Source organism: Bufo gargarizans, chromosome 4 (genome assembly GCF_014858855.1).
Source record: "Bufo gargarizans isolate SCDJY-AF-19 chromosome 4, ASM1485885v1, whole genome shotgun sequence".
Lineage (NCBI taxonomy): Eukaryota > Metazoa > Chordata > Amphibia > Anura > Bufonidae > Bufo > Bufo gargarizans.
This window is the reverse complement of record NC_058083.1, coordinates 35,819,237-35,842,398: the sequence shown is the minus strand read 5'-3', so window position 1 is coordinate 35,842,398 and position 23,162 is coordinate 35,819,237. Positions and strand designations below refer to the sequence as shown.

At 44.2% G+C, this 23,162-nt stretch overlaps 1 protein-coding gene across 1 annotated transcript in view; it reads right to left on the bottom strand.

Moving 5' to 3' along the window:
• Window positions 1-3,789: 3,789 nt before the first annotated feature.
• The window catches only part of LOC122935730 (cysteine-rich venom protein pseudechetoxin-like), a 169,726-nt gene continuing 150,353 nt past the window's right edge, over window positions 3,790-23,162 (bottom strand). Inside the window, exons 6-8 of the mRNA XM_044291594.1 lie at window positions 23,064-23,149; window positions 6,011-6,096; window positions 3,790-4,000 (exon numbers count right to left, since the gene is read on the bottom strand). Coding sequence (XP_044147529.1) covers window positions 3,879-4,000; window positions 6,011-6,096; window positions 23,064-23,149 — 294 coding nt within the window. The 3' untranslated portion in view covers window positions 3,790-3,878. The remainder of the gene's footprint in view (window positions 4,001-6,010; window positions 6,097-23,063; window positions 23,150-23,162) is intronic.

Genomic DNA, 23,162 nt, shown 5'->3' with positions numbered 1-23,162 from the left:
GGATAAAATTCTAAATTGGATAGCAATGTGAGCCATTTGGAATAATTTGTTTTTAAATCACTAGGTGCGATTTTTTTTTACCTATGGTTTGAGCTTTCCTGTAAGGCTACTTTCACACTAGCGATTCTGGGTTCGCCTGTGAGATCCGTTTCAGGGCTCTCACAAGCGGCCCAAAATGGATCAGTTCAGCCCCAATGCATTCTGAATGGATAAGGATCCGTTCAGAATGCATCAGTTTGGCTGCGTTTGGTCTCCGTTCCGCTTTTGAGGCGAACACCAAAACGCTGCTTACAACGTTTCAGTGTCCGCCAGACGATGCAAAGCCAAACGGATCCGTCCTGACTTACCATGTAAGTCAATGGGGATGGATCCGTTTTCACTGACACAATATGGTGCAATGTTTTTTTTTTTTTTTTTAAATGCAAACAGATCCGTTCTGAACGGATACAAGCATTTGCATTATCGGTGCGGATCCGTCTGTGCAGATACAAGACGGATCCGCACCTAACGCAGGTGTGAAAGTAGCCTAAGACACTCTAAGGCCTCTTTCGCGGGTGAGGGCCGGATGCGATGCAGGTGCGTTCAGGGAAAATCGTGCGAGTAGGCATGCGATTTCAGTAAGTTTTGACTGCGATTGCATTCCGTTATTCAGTTTTTTCCACGCAAATGCAATGCATTTTGCACGCGTGTGAGAAAAACCAGAATGTTGGTACCCAGACCCGAACCCGGACTTTTTCACTAAAGTTCGGATTTGGGTTAGGTATTCTGTAGACTTTATTATTTTCCCTTATAACATGGTTATAAAGGAAAATAATAGCATTCTTAATACACAATGCTTAGTAAAATGTTAATAGGGGGGTTAAAAAATAAATAAAAAATTAACTCAGCTCTTTCACTTGATCGCACAGCAGGCATCGTCTTCTTTCTTCTTCTTTCAGGACCTGCAAAAGGACCTTTGATAATGTAATTGTGCTCACCGCGTGGTGACATCAGCACAGGTCCTGCTGAATGAAGATAGAAGGATCTTCTATCTTCATCAAAGGTCCTTTTGCAGGTCCTGAAAGAAGAAGAAGAAAGAAGACGATGCCGGCTACGCGATCAAGTGGATGTGAATTAATAATTATTATTTTTTTAACCCCTCAATCAACATTTTACTAAGCATTCTGTATTAAGAATGCTATTATTTTCCCAATGTTATAAGGGAAAATATTGATGCCTCTGCCAGTGCGCCTGTGCGAGATTACATAGAGGCAAGTAAAGTGAATAAATTAGCTAGGAGGCGGCGCTGGGCGGGGACGGGGCTCTACGCGGTAGCCTACCTTGCTTATGGGTGGCGTAGGCCCTGTCTTGCTTTTATTTTTGTTCCTATTTTCGTTATGTTCTTTTGTTAAAAGCTCATGTCGTGTTAACTTGTTAACACGGGCAGTGGCTTGTTTTAGCATCCAATTACGGTAACCTCTGGCTGACAATCTACTGTGTGTAGCTTTCTCTTGGTAGTTTTTTTCTGTGCTGCAATTACATTTGGCTCTGATTAATTCACCAGTGGGAATAGCTTTCAATGTATGTTTTGGATGAACTGTACCGGCATGAAGAATTGTATTACCTGAGATGGGTTTTCTATATGTGACTGTAATGATCTCCTGATTTGGTATACCCTGTAATTTTAGGTCTAAAAATGTAATTTCACATTCATTTACAGTATGGGTGAATGCAAGATTATAGTTATTATTATTTAAATAGGACATAAAAGGGGGTACGGCAAACACTTCTCCCTACCAGATAAATAGCAGGTCATCGATGTATCTGCCGTACCGCCTAATATTATCCAAAAAGGATTATTTTCATTATAAATGTACATTGTCTCCCAGTAAGCCATGGCCAAATTGGCCAGGGAAGGAGAGTATTTCGCACCCATAGGGACACCAGTTTTTTGTAGAAAAAAACTTTTATCAAACTGAAAAAAAATATTTTTAATTAGAAAAACTGTAATTTCTAAAATAAAGTGTATGAGATCCAATAAATATTTACTATAAGCTTTCAAATGAAATTCCAGAGCTTCCGTTATAAATCCATGTGGTAATGACTGATACAGAGCTGTTACATCACAGTTAAGTCACCGCAAAAAACGGAATGCACACGGACGTCATCCTTAGGATCCTGATCAGTCAGAAAAATGCATTGAAATGCCGGATCTGTCTTTCCGGTGTCATTCGGCAAAACGGTTCCGGCATTGACTTTTTTCATTTCAATGCATTTTTCTGGCTGATCAGGCATTTTTAAGACTGATCAGGATCCTAGGGATGACGTCCGTGTGCATTCCGTTTTTTGCGGAACAGAACAGCTGGCCCCTGATAGAACAGTACTATCCTTGTCCGTTACGCCTCTTTCACACAACCGTTTCTATTTTCTGTTTAGGTGCCATTTTTTGCATTCCGTATACGGGCCCTATATGGAACCATTCATTTCAATGGTTCCGCAAAAAAAAAAAACATATGCATTCCGTTTGCGTGATTTTTGTTTTTCCGTTCCGTTTAAAGATAGAACACGTCCTATTATTGCCCGCAAATCACGTTCCGTGGCTCCATTCAAGTCAATGGGTTCCCAAAAAATAAACTTAACACATACGGAATGTACTCTGTATGTCTTCCGTATCCGTTCCGTTTTTGAATAATCATCTATTAAATTTTTTTTGCCCAGCCCAATTTTTTCAATGTAATTACTGTATATTCTATATGCCATACGGAAAAACGTAACAGAAACGGAAACACAATGGAAACAAAAAACTGAACAATGGATCCGTGAAAAATAGACCGCAAAACACTGAAAAAGCCATACAGTCGTGTGAAAGAGGCCTTATGCGGACAATAATAGGGCATTTCCTATCTTTGAACGGAACAGGAAATATGGAAACGGAAGGCATACAGATTACCTTCCGTTCTTTTTGCGGATCATTGAAATTAATGGTTCCGTATACGGTCCGTATACGGAACGCAAAAAAAAAGGGGAAAAAAAAAACGTTCATGTGCAAGAGGCCTTAGAATGCAAATTTATGATCTCTCTAATCAATACTGTTTGGACACGGTCCATGGATTCCACCCTAGAATGTATTGGTTGTCTTGAAATCCATGGACATGTTCACATTAGGGTTAGGCTACCTGCACACGACCATTGTGTCTTTTGTGGATCCGTGTTTTGTATGGTGAATTTTGCTTTCTGTTTTTCTAAGCTTTATTCACTGTGTTCTTCCGGTTTCACTGTGTTGTGTCAGTTTATCTTAAAGCCCCCAAAAAAACTCACATTCTTCTGCTAGTGTCTTGCACCTTACGCTACTATACCATTAAGTTAGGGTGACCAGACGCCCGTTTTTGGCCGGATAGTCCGGTTTTCTGGCTATCTGTCCTCTGTCCGATGCAGGGCCTGGACGGACACAGGATTGTCCACCCTTTCAGTAGCTCGCTCTCAGACAGCAGCACTGCTCTGTCTGAGCGTGAGCTGCAGCAACCGACTGAAGCTTCTCTTACCCCCAGTCAGTCACTAGAGCCGCACACATGGCTCCCTGTGGCTGACAGGGGGAGATAAGCACCCGGCTGCCCCCATCTCACCTTCCCCTCAGAAAGTTCTTCCCTCTTCTTCCATTAGTTTTTTGCCCAGCTGGTGATGGGGGCGTGGCTTCACGGAGCAGGGGGCGTGGAATATCTGTTTGAGGGTGTGGCCAGTGAGGTCCGACTTTCTGGGGTGAAGCCAGTAGCCACCCTAAATTAAGTGCACACACAGTCATGATTCCTCCTGTTTCATTTAGAATTGCTTTTATTTGCTTACAAATAGAAACAAACTGCTACTTAATTTTTCCCCATGAAAATATACGTAGAGAGAGGATGTTATATGATTTCAGTTGTGCATGTGCATGACGCATCGCATTCATCCCCGATCTGCGGGTAACTGCAGTATTGCTTCAAATCTTTACAGTTACCGTCATCGTTACATTTTGAACAAGTATTTGCTGAAAGAGGAAAAAAGAAAAAGAAGGCATTCAAAAATAGTTTGTACTAAGTATCCCTACATATCTCAAGAGCTCAATATGTGGTGGGAATTATAGCAAATATTCCTATAAGGTGTTTTGTGAATTCTGTTTCAATACTGTACCTACAGTGTGTTATCTGTGGTTTTACATAGGGCTGCAGGTAAAGCTATTCTTGTTGCCGAGGGCCATTTGGATACTTGTATCATCATTTGTGGGCCATACAAAATTGTCAACTTAAAAATTTGACTGCTATATTTGGTCAAACTATAAACTGTATTTTTTTTGCAATCAGACCTCATCTCACAGCCCCAATAAGACCCCCAATATAATTACGACCCTTTATCAGACCCCCAATGTTGATAAAACCTCAGATCACACCGACAATGTTAAGACCTTAGAGCATACCCCAATGTGAATGACCCCCAATCAGACCTCAGATAACAGCCTCAATAAAAAAAAGACCCCCATTCATACCTGAAATGAGACCCCCATACCTTATATCAGCCCCTATGCCTCATTTAATCAGCCCCCAGCCTTTTAATCAGCCTTCATGCCATAGGTCAGCCCCATCAGACCCCCAAATTCTCCATCAGCCTCAGTTCACAACTCCCCAGCCTCAGATCAGATCCCATCAGACCCTCACCAGCCTCTATTAGCTATTAGCCTCAGATCGGCTTCCCATCAGACTCAGATCTGACTATCTCCAGCCTCCATTAGCCTCACATCAGCCCCCATCAGACTCCACCATAGGGCTGCAGGTAAAGCTATTCTTGTTGCCGAGGGCCATTGTGGAACATGTAACAGCAATTATGTTGTATATTTATTAAAGTGCCTTTGTGGACTCCTATACATAGGAGAAACATCTATGCGAATGAAAGATCACTTCTCTAAACACAAGTCCACTATAAGGAAAAACAACTTGCTTCTACCGATTCCTTACCTCTTTGATAGCTGCATGCACAACATTGCGCAATTGTGCTTTCAAATTATTGAACATGTGGCACAACCTCGCAGAGGGGGTAATCGGATTAAAATGTTAAAAAAACTTGAATCCTATTGGATTCACACACTACAGACATTGTAACCCATGGGGTTAAACCGGGAGTATGATTTTTATAGCTTCCTGTAATTTTCCAACCACCATTTAGTATGATATGTATATTAAAACTTTGAATTGAATTGTCTTCTTATGTATTTTTTCAGAAAACGTGAGGAACCCCCAACCACATCATCTGAATTAGAAGCTGCCATGATCAATGAAAGAATTCCGTATGATCTTTAAATACTATTACTTGGATTGATGCTGCTGCAGTTGGGTTGCTTCTCACGTGTTTCTGTTATTGTTTCATTTTTTGTTTGATTGATCACTATGGTTATCTGATGTCATTTCCGCTTAGGCGGTCTATTTAAATCGTGCACATTTTGTCATTTTGTATGCTGTATTTGTATCTGTTTGAGAAAGGCTCGTATTGGAGCCGAAACGCGCGTCACAGAATATCTCATATGTGACGAATAAAGAGATTTAACCAGCAGAAGATAAAGTGAGTGCCGGTCTTTTTTGTCTGTACAGCTATTTGAAGAGGTCTGGTGCTCAATGAGACCTCACGGCAGTATGTAAGTTTTATACAATACATTCCAGACCTCTAAGGGTTACATAGTATCATAAATCAATATAATACTATGGTACTTTGTCAGTGCTGGGAGGTCAGGACGGGTGCTGTGACTCCAATGGGTGGAACTCACTCGCTTGTGTGAAAGGGGTCTTAATGTATGGGGGGGGGGCATTGCGGTTGCATGATACAACTGTGGAGTGTCGATGGTAGGAGAGAGCTCGCTCCCTCTATGTCTACCGTTTCTACTGACCAAGTAATGGCGTGTGCACAGCTCCTAAAATACGTAGGATATTAAAAGTGCTTATCACATGTTTAATGTACTAATAGGCTTTAATAAATTAGAAATGTCTCCTGGAAGTTCTCTCCTTATACTTACTACACAAGCCGTCATCGCAGTTATTGGGGCAGTCTCCACATTTCGGTCCAGCGGTGTATGGATAACTTGAGGAGCCCACGTTTCCTCTGAAATAAAAAAAAAATAGAAATGTGTTCATGAATGTGAATGAATGAAGTACATTGTAAAGCCACTAGAAAAACGATATGCATATATTGTAAACCTACACAAAATACCAAAGCAAATAATCAAGAAAAGATATGTAAAAATATACAAATCCTTTATTCCAATGCATTCAAATACCCATAAATCACCATTGAAAATTGAAGGAGTATCTATACCGTAATGGATGACCAGAAAAAGCTATATGAGGAGCAAAACTCAGGCAGACATAATATTAACTCCATATGGACACAAGCACCAAACTATTAAAGATAACACAGGAAAATCCAACACCGGCCCCCTAACAGATTGCCTAAAAACTACATCGGTGCAGATCCAGTCCTAAAACGCGATGCTAACGGTGTCCAGAAATAGCAGTAACAAATACTGTCCCATAAATAAATAAAGCCGAAACAAAAAGATCAGCAAAGAAAAAGATAGTAGTCTGCCTGAGGAGTCCTCGCTCACCCAACGCATTTCCCCAGGGGTGATTTATGTGTATTTTAAATATTTTAATGCATTGAAATGAAGGAATTGTATATTTTTTATATACGGTATATTTTCTTGAATATTTGCTTTGGGTATTCACTAGTGATGTCCTGAAATATTCGCCGGCGAACAGTTCACAGCGAACATGGCTTGTTCACGTTCGCCGCAGCGGGCGAACATATGCGTTGTTCAGTCCGCCCCCTATACATCATCATTGAGCAAACTTTGACCCTGTACCTCACAGTCAGCAGACACATTCCAGCCAATCAGCAGCAGACCCTCCCTCCCAGACCCTCCCACCTCCTGGACAGCATCCATTTTAGATTCATTCGGAAGCTGCATTCTTAGTGAGAGGAGGGACAGTACTGCTGCTGCTGATTTAATAGGTAACTCGATAGCTAGGGCAGTGTTCTGTGTCCACAGACTAATCTGCTGTAAGGACAGTGTCCTGACAGAACCCCAAAAAGCCCTTTTTAGGGCTGGTACATCAGTCTGCTTTTTTTATTTATATATATATATATATATATATATATATATATATATACATTGCAGTTGCCTGCCCGTGTGTAAGAGGCTGAAGGCCCACAGACTGTACTGTGTGCACACCATTCATACAGGGTCACAATACCTGGCCAGTGAGTGTCTGACCCACAGACTGTACTGTGGCCACTGGCCAGGCCACCACTCAGACCGTTACAGGGTGTCACAATACCTTGCAGATAAAAAAAGTCAATTAGTTTTTTCTCTGTGATATAATCGCAGTTGCAAGCCAGTGAGTGTCTGGCCCACAGACTGTACTGTGTGCACACCATTCATACAGGGTGTTACAATACCTTGCAGATAAAAAAAGTCAATTTATTTTGTCTCTGCAATAAATATAATCGCAATTGCAAGCCAGTGAGTGTCTGGCCCACATACTGTACTGTGTGCACACCATTCATACAGTGTGTCACAATACATTGCAGATAAAAAAAAAGTCAATTTATTTTTTCTCTGTAATAAATATAATCGCAGTTGCAAGCCAGTAAGTGTCTGGCCCACAGACTGTACTGTGGCCACTGGCCAGGCCACCACTCATACCGTTACAGGGTGTCACAATACCTTGCAGATAAAAAAAAAAGTCAATTTATTTTTTCTCTGTAATAAATATTATCGCAGTTGCAAGCCAGTGAGTGTCTGGCCCACAGACTGTACTGTAGCCACTGGCCAGGCCACCACTCATACCGTTACAGGGTGTCACAATTAGAGTTGAGCGAACACCTGGATGTTCGGGTTCGAGAAGTTCAGCCGAACTTCCCGGAAATGTTCGGGATCCAAACTCGACCCGAACTTCGCCCCGAACCCCATTGAAGTCAATGGGGACCCAAACTTTTCGGCACTAAAAAGTCTGTAAAATAGCCCAGGAAAGGGTTAGAAGGCTGCAAAGGGCAGCAAAATGTAGGCAAATCCCCTGCAAACAAATGTGGATAGGGAAATGAATTAAAATTAAAATAAAATAAATTAAAATTAACCAATATCAATTTGAGAGAGGTCTCATGGCAGAGAATCAGGCTTCATGTCACCCACCACTGGAACAGGCCACTGTCAGATATTTAGGCCCTGGCACCCAGACAGAGGAGAGAGGTCCCATAGCAGAGATTCAGGCTTCATGTCATAGCAGAGAATCAGGCTTCATGTCATAGCAGAGAATCAGGCTTCATGTCATAGCAGAGAATCAGGCTTCATGTCATAGCAGAGAATCAGGCTTCACGTCACCCAACACTGGAACAGGCCACTGTCAGATATTTAGGCCCCGGCACCCAGACAGAGGAGAGAGGTCCCATAGCAGAGAATCAGGCTTCATGTCATAGCAGAGAATCAGGCTTCAAATCATAGCAGAGAATCAGGCTTCATGTCATAGCAGAGAATCAGGCTTCAGATAACCCACCACTGGAACAGGCCATTGTCATATATTTAGGCCCCAGCACCCAGACAGAGGAGAGAGGTCCCATAGCAGAGATTCAGGCTTCATGTCATAGCAGATAATCTGGCTATCCTTTGCCAGACAGCAGACAGTATTACAATTGGCTAGCCACAGCTGAAACACCAGATTTAGGGTACTGCTATTTTGGCAATTGTATTTCACCCCTCAATAAAATAGCAAGCACAGCCAAGCCCCTGATGTAGGATATATAAAAAAAAAAAAAACACTATTGGTTAAATGCACTTGGTGGCAGCTTGTGCTGGCGCACCACAAGACACAAAATGGCCGCCGATCACCCCAGAAAAAAGTGACAGAAAAACGCTCTGGGCAGCCTAAAAACAGTGATCATTTAAATAGCAGAGGTTGAATGATTCACAGCTGTAGATCGATCACTTCATTAAGTGTTTTGGAAGAGTAAATCACTGCCTAATCTCGCCCTAACAGCTGCAGCTGCATCCTATCACTACACTGATCAGAGCAGAGTGACGTGCGGCGCTACGTCACTCCAGCTTAAATAGAGGCTGGGTCACATGCTGCACTGGCCAATCACAGCCATGCCAATAGTAGGCATGACTGTGATGGCCTCTTGGGGCAAGTTGTATGACGCTTGTTGATTGGCTGCTTTGCAGCCTTTCAAAAAGCGCCAAGAAATCACCAAACACCGAACCCGAACCCGGACTTTTACGAAAATGTTCGGGTTCGGGTCCGTGTCACGAACACCCCAAAATTCGGCCTCAGTGTTCATGGTGACCGTGTGCAGGATCCGTTCTGCACTTGGAGGGATAAGGCTCACCCTAGCGTTGCCAGCCCGTGACTCCACCTCCGTGTGATGTCGCAAAAGGACGCAAAAGGCAGGGGAGGTCGGGAGGAAGTCAGGAGGAGGAGGAAGTACGGTAAGTATTTCAACTCCTTCACTTTGTGGCGCCGGCGATGCCGCTCGCATAGTGAAGGATCGGATCGGACAAGGGGCAAAAAAAATATTTAGCATATTGTGTAACTATCACTAAGCAAACAAGGCATTTTGCCGCCCCATTGGCAAGTGCCGCCCTAGGCAAATGCCTTGTTTGCCTTGTGATAGATACACCCCTGGTGCCCACTGCTTACCACTTATATAGGGTGGCACAGTACCTTGCACGCATAGTACCACTTATCAAAAAACAAATTAGAGGCAGAGGCAGGCCACCCCGTCGTGGTCGTGGTGCTGTGATTTCCACTGGCCCTGGAATAATGCCCAGTGTTTAGAGGCCACATACCCTGAACCCCAAAAATTTGAAGGACATAGTTTACTGGCTTACACAGGAGACCCAATCTTCAACAGCTTCCGCTAAGAACCTTGGCGCACCATCTTCATCCATCTCAGCTTCGGTCACCTGCTCTCAAGTTACCACTCTCCCGCCCACTGCCACCACTACCACCAAAACCACCACAGCCGCTTCACTTGATCCGTCAAAGGAGTTATTTACACATCAGTTGGATGAAATTAGTGATGCGCAACAATTATTGCCAGAGGATGTAGATAACAGAGATATGTCTCAGTCAGGCAGGATTACACACATGGACGTACAGTGTGATGATGATGATGATGATGATGTTTTACCCGCTGCTGCTTCCTTTGCTGAGGTGTCAGATACAAGTGAAGGGGTTAATGATGATGATGTGTCCGTGGATGCCACGTGGGTGCCTGCTCGAAGAGAAGAAGAAGAGGGGGAAAGTTCAGAAGGGGAGACAGAGAGAAGGAGGAGACGAGTTTGGAGCAGGGGGAGGTCGTCGCAAGGAGCTAGTGGCACAGTCAGACAGCATGAATCGGCACCCGGGGTCAGCCAGACAGCACGCCAATTAACGCATGCTGTTGCCACCACCACCATCCTCCTCCTGGTCCAGCATCTTCAGCCACGTCAACCACTGCTGTCCTCCTTGCCCCCTCTCAACCACCCGCCACTCCGCCTCTCACCTTCAGCAGTTCCATCTCATCTGCCCACAGTCAGGTGTCTGTAAAGGAAATGTTTGAGCGTAAGAAGCCAATGTCACAGAGTCACCCCCTTGCCCGGCGTCTGACAGCTGGCTTAACAGAACTCTTAGCCCGCCAGCTTTTACCATACCAGCTGGTGGAGTCTGAGGCCTTCAAAAAATTTGTCGCTATTGGGACACCACAGTGGAAGGTACCCAGACAATTTATTAATTTTTTTTCAAAAAAGGCAATCCCAAACTTCTATTCTGTTATTGAAAAGGAAGTCATGGCATCTCTGGCATACAGTTTGGGGGCAAGGGTCCATCTGACCACTGATACCTGGTCTGCAAAGCACGGTCAGGGCAGGTATATCACATACACTGCGCATTGGGTCAACCTGCTGATGGCTGACAAGCATGGAATGCGTGGCTCTGCAGCGGAGTTGGTGACACCGCCACAACATGCAGGCAGGCCTACTGCCACCTCCTCTACTCCTCCTACTCCATCCTCTTCGATAACCTCCTCGGTTGAGTCCTCTTCTGCTGCGGCTTCTGGCTGCACATCAACTGAATCCCTCCAGCTCCCCAGGGGCTGTTCCACATCCCGGATACGACAGTGTCACGCTGTCTTGAGGTTGACTTGCCTGAAAGCAGAGAGCCACACCGGACCAGCACTCCTGTCTGCCCTAAACGCACAGGTGGATCAGTGGCTGACCCCACACAAACTTGAGATCGGCAAAGTGGTGTGTGACAATGGAAGCAATTTGTTGGCGGCATTGAATTTCGGCAAGCTGACACATGTGCCGTGCATGGCACATGTGTTGAGTCTCATCGTACAACGCTTTGTGTCTAATTACCCAGGTTTACAGGACGTCCTCAAGCAGGCCAGGAAGGTGTGTGGCCATTTAAGGCGTTCCCACACGGCCATGGCGCACTTTTCCGATATTCAGCGGCGAAACATGCCAGTGAAGCGCTTGATTTGCGACAGCCCGACACGTTGGAATTCAACACTCCTAATGTTCGACCGCCTGCTCCAACAAGAAAAAGCCATCAACGAGTATTTGTATGACCGGGGTGCTAGGACAGCCTCTGCGGAGCTGGGAATTTTTTGGCCACGTTACTGGATGCTCATGCGCAATGCCTGTAGGCTCATGCGTCCTTTTGAGGAGGTTACAAACCTAGTCAGTCGCACCGAATGCACCATCAGCGACCTCATCCCATTTGTTTTCTTCCTGGAGCGTGCCCTGCGAAGAGTGCTGGATCAGGCTGTAGATGAGCGTGAAGAGGAAGAGGAACAGTTGTGGTCACTATCACCACCAGAAACAGCCTTGTCATCATCACTTGCCGGACCTGCAGCAACGCCGGAAGAGGAGTATGAGGAAGAGGAGTCAGAGGAGGAATGTGGCTTTGAGGAGAAGGAAGACCAACCACAGCAGGCATCCCAGGGTGCTTGTTGTTGTCACTTATCTGGGACCCGTGGTGTTGTACGTGGCTGGGGGGAAGAACAGACAGCCAATGACATCAGTGAGGACGAGGAACGGGAAATGAGTAGCTCGGCATCCAATCTTGGGCAAATAGGGTCTTTCATGCTGTCATGTCTATTGTGGGACCCTCGTATAAAAAAGAAGGAAAATGAACGACCTGTACTGGGTGGCCACGCTACTAGACCCCCGGTATAAGCAGAAAGTGGCGGAAATGTTACCATATTACCGAAAGTCGGAAAGGATGGCGCAGTTCAAAACCAAACTAAAAAAATTGCTTTACACAGCTTATAAGGGGGATGTCACAGCACAACGGGAATCTAACTGGGGAAGAGGTGAAAGTAATCCTACTACTACTACGACCACAGCGGCAAGCACAGGACGCTTTACAGATGTGTTGTTGATGGAGGACAAGCAGAGCTTTTTCAGTCCTACACATCGCCACAGCCCTTCGGGATCCAGCCTTAGAGAACGACTCGACCGACAGGTGGCAGACTACCTCGCCTTAACTGCAGATATCGACACTCTGAGGAGCGATGAACCCCTTGACTACTGGGTGTGCAGGCTTGACCTGTGGCCTGAGCTATCCCAGTTTGCGATAGAACTTCTGGCCTGACCCGCTTTAAGTGTTCTGTCAGAAAGGACCTTCAGTGCAGCAGGAGGCATTGTCACTGACAAGAGAAGTCGCCTCGGTCAAAAAAGTGTTGATTACCTCACTTTCATTAAGATGAATGAGGCATGGATCCCGAAGGGACTGACAGTGGGGTATACGTTTGACTAACAAAAGGCCTGATGACATGCCTTGGCCTCAAAATGGTCCCCACGCTGCAGTATTTTATGTCTGCATACCGGATGACTTTCGTGAATTCTCCGCCACCAACTAGGGTTCAAGCCGCAATGTTTTAGTCACCTTTCTGCCTGGAAAACATCAATTTTTCCGGCCGCTGCTACAACAGCAGCTGCAACAATACCATTATTTTTCAGGCATGTGTACATGCCTAATTTTTCTGGCCTCTGGTGCTGCACTGTGGCTGCAAAACAAAAAAAAAAAAAAGGCACATACAAGTGTCAATTCCCCTTCGTGATCATTACCTTGTTGTGGTGAAGGGGCTTGCGTATCACAATGAAGCGATCATCACCTTGATGAGTGTGTTGGCAATGTTGCCACACCCCAGATGATAATAAGGCCGTTACTTCATTATGATCAGACCAAAAGCGATCGGCTGGATAATTTTTCATAGAAAAAACATTCATTTTTTAGTTTATTTTTTAAGTTGTATGGGTTTTAATACATAAAATAAAAAAATCATAATAAAGTCTCTTAATAGTTTATTAGAAATAATGCAGACAATTTAAAAAATCCCCATCAATTCCAATACAAAGCAAGTACAAAGCTCAGAACAAAATTATTTCAGGATGTCGTAATGGTTCGTTAATTCAACAATGGTTAATCCATTCGACACACACGTCCCCGGATAGGGGACGTAACAGAGATTAAACTGATAGGAATAGTACTAGTTAAGACACCACTCATATATGGTGTCACAGCACATTGCTCCGTGCACGCGCAGTGCCCCAACTTGGGAGTAAGAGGACTGACCAAGCTGCTTTTTCCATCTCCCGGTTCCTAAAATCAATTCAGTTTGGTGTATCAGAGTTTGGTCTGTCACTGTGAAGGCAGTCGAAGGTACCCGGCCTAAATTTTCTTATACAAAAGGCAATCCCTGATATGGGACGTAACAGGGATTAAACTGATGAGAAGAGAACTACAGAAAATACCACTCATATCGGGTGTGAGAGTAAATTGCACAGCGCAGACGCAGTGACCATGGATTTAAACAAAGGGGAGGGAGCCAGCGTTTTTTTAACCATCTCCCCGTTCGAAAAATCAATTCAATAAATGGACCCCAGATTGGGGATGTAACAGGGATTAAACTGATGAGAAGAGAACTTCAGAAAATACCACTCATATCGGGTGTGACAGTAAATTGCACGGCGCAGACGCAGTGACCGTGCATTAAAACAAAGGGGAGGGAGCCAGCGTTTTTTTAACCATCTCCCCGTTCGAAAAATCAATTTTAAAAAATGGACCCGGTCAGGGGCGGAGCTAGCGCCTGAATAGCATGGACACTTGATGGCACAGCTCCGTTACAAGAATCACCACCGAAGCACTTTTCTATTAAACTGGCGCACCGATCATGGTGAAAATCGGAGGTCCACGGACCGGAAAGCAAGAGGTACAATTTAGGAGAAATCCTACCTCCGGAGAAATGGATAAATATATAAAAAAAGCGGCGACGCTGCAAGAGCCCAGGGAACCTAAGATGGCGCCGACCCCTATCTGCGCCCCGCGCTTTAAACAAACCGACCTATTGGATCAAGCTGCAGGAGGCGAAGAGGACACAGACGATCTCCCTGTCTCGCGCACCTTCCTGAAGGAACTTCTGTCCTCCTCATTAGCTTCCGCCCTAGAGTTGAAACGTTAGAAGACATGCAAGAAGCAATCATCCGCCACCAAACAGAAGTATCCCAGCGATTCCTGAGTCTCCAACAGAAGATGAACAGCCTATGTAACTCCCTGGAAGACCAGGAAAACAGAGGTAGGTAAAACAACTTACGGTTCCGTGGTGTCCCTGAATCGGTGGACACGGGAAACATCCCGAGCACTGTAGTGCAAATATGCATGTCACTTCTAGGCCCAGAAACGACCCATAAAGTCATCCTAGAGAGGGCCCACCAAGCTCTAAGGCCTAAGCCTCCTGCCACAGCTCCACCAAGGGACATTATCTGTAAACTCCTCAGCTTCCCGGTCAAAGAGGCGATTATCACTAAAGCTCGTCAATCTGGCAAAGTGACCTGGGACGGTCACGAAATACTAATTTTCCAGGACCTGGCCCAATCCACACTGGATAAAAGAAGGGCTTTGGGCCCGCTGACAAGATGGCTCAGGGACCATAGGATCCTATACAGATGGACATTCCCTTTTGGCCTGTCTTTTATGTTTAATGGACACAGACTCTCAGTATCTAAATATGCAGATTTGAGCTCAATCTTTGATCATTTGCAGATAGATCACCTGGAAATAGAGAATTGGGATCCCATTCAGGACTTTTCCAACCTTCCTGATATTCCACAACCAGGCATCTGGGAACGCCAACACACCCCAAAATGCCAAAAGAGTCCCAGGAACACCAGAAGATCCTCGTCCAGAAGACTACCTTTGGTCAACTGAACATCTCCTTACAAGTCTGACCAGACCCGCCAGATCTTTAACATTATGGTGATTTCTAACATGTTTTCTTTATTTCCCCCTTAACCTATAGGTCTTACCATGCCTATTACCTTTCTGTTCACACTAGATATATCATTTTCTAGTTATGTTGTTAACCATTTTGTTCTAGGATGTATTATGTTCTATGGTCCGTCTAAGCAACATGTAGAGTGGAACAATGACATGTATTTTTCTGTATTTTCTAGCAGGCTTGAGAGTGCTGCCCCTTCTGGGGGGAGACGGCGGGACAGCCCCAGTCTATTTATAATATAATATGGCAGACATACAGATTACTTCCTATAATGTAGAAGGCTTTAACGCCCCTTCCAAACGCTGCCAAATCCTTTCAGAATTAAGGAAAATGGGCTGTTCCGTGGCCTTCCGCCAGGAGACGCACTTCAGGGTAAACCACTTCCCGAATTTATCCCACTCTTACTTCCCTACCTGGTTCCATTGTGGTACTCATTCGTCCGCCTCTAAAGGGGTTAGTATATGTTTTAATAAGAACACTCCTTTCACTCACGTCGACCATATAACTGACCCTGAGGGTAGATTTATTTTCTTTAAAAAAAATGGACCCCAGATTGGGGACGTAACAGGGATTAAACTGATGAGAAGAGAGAACTATAGAAAATACCACTTATATCGGGTGGGACAGTAAATTGCACGGCGCAGACGCAGTGACCGTGGATTAAAACAAAGGGGAGGGAGCCAGCGTTTTTTTAACCATCTCCCCGTTTGAAAAATCAATTCAATAAATGGACCCCAGATTGGGGATGTAACAGGGATTAAATTGATGAGAAAAGAACAACAGAAATTTTCGATCATATCGGGTGTGACAGTAAATTGCACGGCACAGAGGCAGAGACCGTGGATTCAAACAAAGTGGAGGGAGCCAGCGTTTTTTTAACCATCTCCCCGTTCGAAAAAATCTATTCAATTCACCTTTCGGGGACCCTTGGTGTTGTACGTGGCTGGGTGGAGGAAGAAACCTTCAATGACATCAACGGGACATGGCTAGCTTGGTATCCAACCTTGTGCAAATGGGTAGTTTGCAGTTGGGCAAATGGACTGTTTGCGGTTGTTTGCGGTGCATTAAAAGGGGAGTTTGGTCTGTCAATGTCTGTGAAGCGGGCGTAACCCTTACACTATCTGATCGATACAACATCATACCTGATCGTATACACACACTGGATGTTTTAAACCACGTTGTTCAAAAAAATTTTGGATTGTTAGGTGATCTATGTCCTTTATGGATTAAAACCCAACTCTGCGTCAACTATGTAATTTTCCATGGGAGTTTTGCCATGGATCCCCCTCCGGCATGCCACAGTCCAGGTGAAACAACTTTTCCATCACTACTGTGGCTAGAAAGAGTCCCTGTGGGTTTTAAAATTTGCCTGCCTATTGAAGTCTATGGCGGTTCAACCGCGAACATTTGAGGAAATTTGCGTTCGCGAGCTGAAAATTTTATGTTCGCGACATCTCTAGTATTCACACCTGTATTTTGTGTAGGTTTATATTTATCTTTTGGTGTTTTGAGGTTTAATTTGTATGTACTGTATACCCAGGGCTTTTTTTCTGGCGGAACGCCCCAAAACGGCGTTCCGCCACCTATTTTCTGCCGACTCGCCCCGCCCCCTTTAGTTACTGGGCCCAGCCGGCCCGCTGCTTAGGCTGCTTACTTACAGACACTTTACATGATTGCTCTCAGTCTCTGCAGCCTCCGTCACCTCCGCCTCTCCACTGGCTCAGGCCCCCCCAGCTCCCGCCCACCACTGACAGCGGCGGAGAGAGTGAGAGAGGAGACGCCGATTCTGTGGCCCCAAACCCTGCACCCAGGCCGACTCCATTGCTGTCTGCGGCCCCAGACCCGGGACCCCCCGCCTCCGGCTCCACTGACAGGCCCGCCCAGCAGGCAGGGCAGCTGCTGGAGGCGCGGGCGGCAGTTTAGTGTCATGGCTCGTGGGTGTCGGCACGAGCAGGAGTCAGGAGGCAGAGCGGCACCAGGCAGGAAAAGGAAAAAGGTAATTTTTCATTTATTTCATTTTTAAGTTAAAAAAGATTGAATTGGCCAATTAGGGGAACAGGAACAGGGAAGGAAGGGGCCAGGCCAGGCTGCGCTGCCCATGTGTGGACTAGGGCGGCGGCGGCCGCGGGCACTGGCAGCCTGGCTGTCACGACTGTCACTGGCAATGGCATGGTGGCACTAGGCAAGGCAGGCAGTGGCACTGGCACACTACTTGGGGCGGCGGGCCCCCCTTGTGCCACTGCCTGCCTTGCCTGCCAGTGCCCTAGTCCACACATGGCCGATGCAGCCGGGCCCCATCCTTCCCCCAAGTAGTGTGCCACTGCCTGCTAGTGCCCTAGTCCACACATGGCCGGTGCAGACGGGCCCCATCCTAAGTTCCCCCAGGTTGGGGGAACTTAGAATGGGGTCCGGCTGTGCTAGCCATGTGTGGCAACTGGCAACTAGTGTCACTGGCAGGCAAGGCAGGCAGACTACTTGAGGGAAGGATGGGGCCAGGCTGCGCTGGTGTTGTAAAATTTTAACCAAACTATAAAATTTTCCTACCCCGCCACGTGACTTCCAGTTTGCACGACCTAATATTTTACTTGCATTCCTGTTCTCTAAAGGGGGCAGGTTTAGGGGGCGGTCCTAGTGGTGTGTAGGGGAATGGCCAGGGGAGGGAGGGCAAGTTCCACCACCTTTTCTCTGAGAAAAAAAGCCCTGTGTATACCAGCTGAAGGACCTGGCTTCACACGGGTATATTTAATCTATTTTTATTTAATGTTTGTGTGTGTCATTAAAAGATATCGACAGTATCCACTATACCAGTGACATCTACAGCACCCCGCACCCTTAAAGGGAACCTGTCACCGGATTTTGTGTATAGAGCTGAGGACATGGGTTGCTAGATGGCCGCTAGCACATCCGCAATACCCAGTCCCCATAGCTCTGTGTGCTTTAATTGTGTAAAATAAACGATTTAATTAACCTGAGATGAGTCTTGTCCCTGAGATCAGTCAGGGATAGGACTCATCTCAGGTTAATTTGCATATGGATCAAATGTTTTTTTTTTTAACACAATAAAAGCACACAGAGCTATGGGGACTGGATATTGCAAATGTGCTAGCAGCCATCTAGCAACCCATGTCCTCAGCTCTATACACAAAATCCGGTGACAGGTTCCCTTTAACAGTGACCTCCACAGCACTCCCCAGGGTCCCGTCCCTTAAAATAGAAGCTCCACAGCAGCCCGCCCCCTTAACAGTGACCTCTACATAACCCGCCTCTTAACACTGACCATAAGGTTACAGTCCCCTTAATTGACCTCCACCATTCCCGGCCCTCTTAACAGAAACCTTCACTGCGACTGCCCCTTTAACAATGACTGCCACAGTACCCCGCTCCCTAAACAGTGACCTCCACTGTACCCCGCTCCCTTAACAGTGACCTCACAGTACCCTGCTACTCTTTTAATAGTGGCCTCCACAGCGGGCTGCCCTTTTATTAGTGACCTTCACAGTACCCTATCTCCTTAACAGTGATTTCCACAACACCAAGCCCCCTTAACAGTAGCCTTTACAGCAATCTGCCCCTTAACACTAACCTCCATAGCAGACCATCCCCTTAACTGTGACCTCCACAGCAACCTGCTCCTAGGGTGGCCAAAGGTCCGGTTTTAGGCCGGACAGTCCGGCTTTCATACTCCCTGTCCTCCGTCCGGCACAGGAACTGGACGGACACAGGAATGTCCTTTTTAACAGCTCACTCTTAGACAGCAGCACTGTGCTGAGCGTGAGCTGCAGGGAGAAAATCACCCTCTCTCCCACCCCTGCAGCTGACAGAAGTGAATTTTTACATTCATTTTTTAAATCCCTGTCAGCTGCAGAGTGGGAGGGGGGCAGGATCCTAAGCATGCCACCTCATCAGTGAAGCATGGTGGTGGTAGTGTCATGGCGTGGACATGTATGGCTGCCAATGGGTCTAGTTCTCTTGTATTTATTGATGATGTGACTGCTGACAAAAGCAGCAGGATTAATTCTGAAGTGTTTCGGGCAATATTATCTGCTCATATTCAGCCAAATGCTTCAGTACTCATTGGACGGCGCTTCACAGTGCAGATGGACAATGACCCAAAGCATACTGCAAAAGCAACCAAAGAGTTTTTAAGGGAAAGAAGGGGTATGGCATGCAATGGCCAAGTCAATCACCTGACCTGAATCTGATTGAGCATGCATTTCACTTGCTGAAGACAAAACTGAAGGGAAAATGCCCCAAGAACAAGCAGGAACTGAAGACAGTTGCAGTAGAGGCCTGGCAGAGCATCACCAGGGATGAAACCCAGCGTCTGGAGATGTCTATGCATTCCAGACTTCAGGCTGTAATTGACTGCAAAGGATTTGCAACCAAGTATTAAAAAGTGAAAGTTTGATTTATGATTATTCTGCCCCATTACTTTTGGTCCTTTAGCAAGTGGGAGGCACATATGCAAACTGTTGTAATTCCTACACCGTTCACCTGATTTGGATGTAAATAACCTCAAATTAAAGCTGACAGTCTGCAGGTAAAGCACGTCTTGTTTGTTTTTATTTAATCAAATCCATTGTGGTGGTGTATAGAGCCCAAAATTTTAGAATTGTGTCGATGTCCTAATATTTATGGACCTGACTGTATATACTGTATATAAAGCGGATATAAAGCGGATATAAAGAGTCTTCACGCCCCTGTTAAAATGTCAGGTTTCTGTGGTGTAAAAAAAGGAGACAAAGATGAATCATTTCAGAACTTTTTCCACCTTTAATGTGACCTATAAACTGTACCACTCAATTGAAAAACAAACTGAAATCTTTTAGGTGGAGGGAAGAAAGAAAAAAAATAACTTAAATAATGTGGTTGCATAAGTGTGCACACCCTCTTATAACTGGGGATGTAGCTGTGTTCAGAATTATGCAATTACATTCAAGATCCTGTTAAATAGGAGTCAGCATACACCTGCCATATTTTAAAATGCCTCTGATTAACCCCAAATAAAGTTCAGCTGCTCTAGTTGGTCTTTCCTGAAATTTTCTTAGTCGCATCCCACAGCAAAAGCCATGGTCCACAGAGAGCTTCCAAAGCATCAGAGGGATCTCATTGTTAAAAGGTATTAGTCAGGAGAAGGGTACAAAAGAATTTTCAAGGCATTAGATATACAATGGAACACAGTGAAGACAGTCATAATCAAGTGGAGAAACTATGGCACAACAGTGACATTACCAAGACTGTTAAACCTGACGAAGGGGAGATCCTGATACCCGAAATGCGTTGTTTCTATTAAAACAAGAAGAATCCATTCACTAAGACCGTCTCTACTAGTGATTTTGCGCCGACGCAGAACCTTTTTCCTCTATTATCAAGAACTGGACGTCCCTCCAAAATTGATGAAAAGACGAGAAGAAAACTAGCCTGTGAGGCTACCAAGATGCATACAGCAACATTAAAGGAGTTGTAGGAATATCTGGCAAGTACTGCCGGTGTGGTACATGAGACAACAATCTCCTGAATTCTTCATATTTCTGGGCTATTAAGGTAGAGTGGCAAGACGAAAGCCTTTTCTTACGAAGAAAAACATCCAAGCCAGGCTACATTTTGCAAAAACACATCTGAAGTCTACCCGAAAGCATGTGGGAAAAGGTCTTATGGTCTGATGAAACCAAGGTTGAACTTGTTGGTCATAATATGCAAAAACAACACTGCAGATCACCAAAAGAACACCATCCCCACAGTGAAGCATGGTGGTGGCAGCATCATGCCAAGGGGCTGTTTTTTTTCAGCTGGAATTGGGGCCTTAGTTAAGCTAGAGGGAATTATGAACAGTTCCAAATACCCGTCAATATTGGCACAAAACCTTCAGGCTTCTGCTAGAAAGCTGAACATGAAGAGGAACTTCATCTTTCAGCATGACAACCACCCAAAGCATACATCCAAATCAACAAAGGAATGGCTTTACTAGAAGCAGATTACAGTTTTGGAATGTCCCAGCCAGAGCCCAGACCTGATTCATATTGAAAATCTGTGGGGTGATCTGAAGAGGGCTGTGCACAGGAGATGCCCTCTCAATCTGACAGATGTGGAGTGTTTTTGCAAAGAAGAGTGGGCAAATCTTGCCAAGTCAAAATGTGCCATGCTGATAGTATTTTTGGGTATGAGTCTGGGTGCTGTAATAAAATCAAAAGGTGCTTGAACAAAGTATTAGTTTAAGGGTGTGCACACTTATGCAACCACATTATTTTATTTTATATTTTTTCTTTTCTCTACCTAAAAGATTTTAGTTAGTTTTTCAATTGAGTTGTACAGTTTATAGGTCACATTAAAGGTGGCAAAAGTTCTGAAATTTACATCACAGATAGTGATGAGCGGGAGGTGCCATATTCGATTTCGCGATATTTCGCGAATATTCGAATGAATATTCGTGTTATATTCGTCGAAATCGAATATTCGTAATTATTCCAATCATCGCGAATAATATACGATTTTTTTTTTCGCGTATTGCGATTATTTATCTTGATAGTATAAGGCAACGTTCCTATGCTAATTGACTATGGCTAGGCTAATATGTGTATTTTACGAAATTTCGTGATTTGCTCTAACTTCGTCTCTTAGAATATTACGAATATTCTAAAAGACGAAGTTAGAGCAATATTACGAAATTTCGTAAAATACACATAGATTGTATTTAAGCTAATATACTGCTATAGTAATATTTTTTAATAGTGTACATATTTTACAAAACTTAAGTTCAGAAGAGGCAAAAAAAAATTTAGAGGCAAAAAAAAATTTAGAGGCAAAAAAAGGGATTATAGCACTATATTAGCTAAATTACAATCTATATGTGTATTTTACGAAATTTCGTAATATTGCTCTAACTTCGTCTTTTAGAATATTCGTAATATTCTAAAAGACGAAGTTAGAGCAATATTAAGAACATTTGCAAAAGCCGAAATTGCGATGCGAGTAATATAATACGAAATAATCGCATGAAGATTTCAACTTAGCACAGCTATATTCCATATTAGGCTAGAATATGGAATATAGCAGTGCTAAATTGAAATCTTCATGCGATTATTTCGTGTTATATTATTCGCATCGCAATTTGCAAAATTTCGTAAAATACACATATAGATTAGATTGTAATTTAGCTAATATGGAATATAGCAGTAAGTTGAAAACGCCACTGACTGGAGCAGCCAGGAAGCCAGGAATCCAAAGGACAGGTAAGAACAACTTTAGAGAAGTGGGAAAGAAAAAAATATAATAATAAAAAAAAAAAAAAAAGAATATTCGAATTTGCGAATATATAGAACGATATTCTAAATATTCGCGAAATCTCGAAATTGCGATATTCGAGAAAAAAATTTGCAATTCGAATATTCGCGCTCAACACTAATCACATAAACCTGACATTTTAACAGGGGTGTGTAGACTTTTTATATCCACTGAATATATAACCTTAATGCTCTTGAACAGTTTAAAAAAAAAAATGAAAAAATGATGACTGCTGAAATGCAGAGACAAAAACATAATTTTTTTAAAATTATTAATGGGTATTGAGAGCAGATCGATTTGGCAAAACTATATTTTTTTTTATTAATTGTAGCACAATGCTGCAACATATAATGTGAAAAAATGAAAGGTTCTGAAGACATTTAAATGCATTTTACATGTGTATATATATATATATATTTTTTTTTTTTTTTATTTAATTTTTTTATTACAGATATATTATTGCTACTCACGCTGGGCAGTGATGGCACACGTGGAAGTATTTGTCAGCACATTGAGCAACCGCACATCCAATCAAATGGGAGTTGTGCCAGACAAGCTGAAAAGGATTT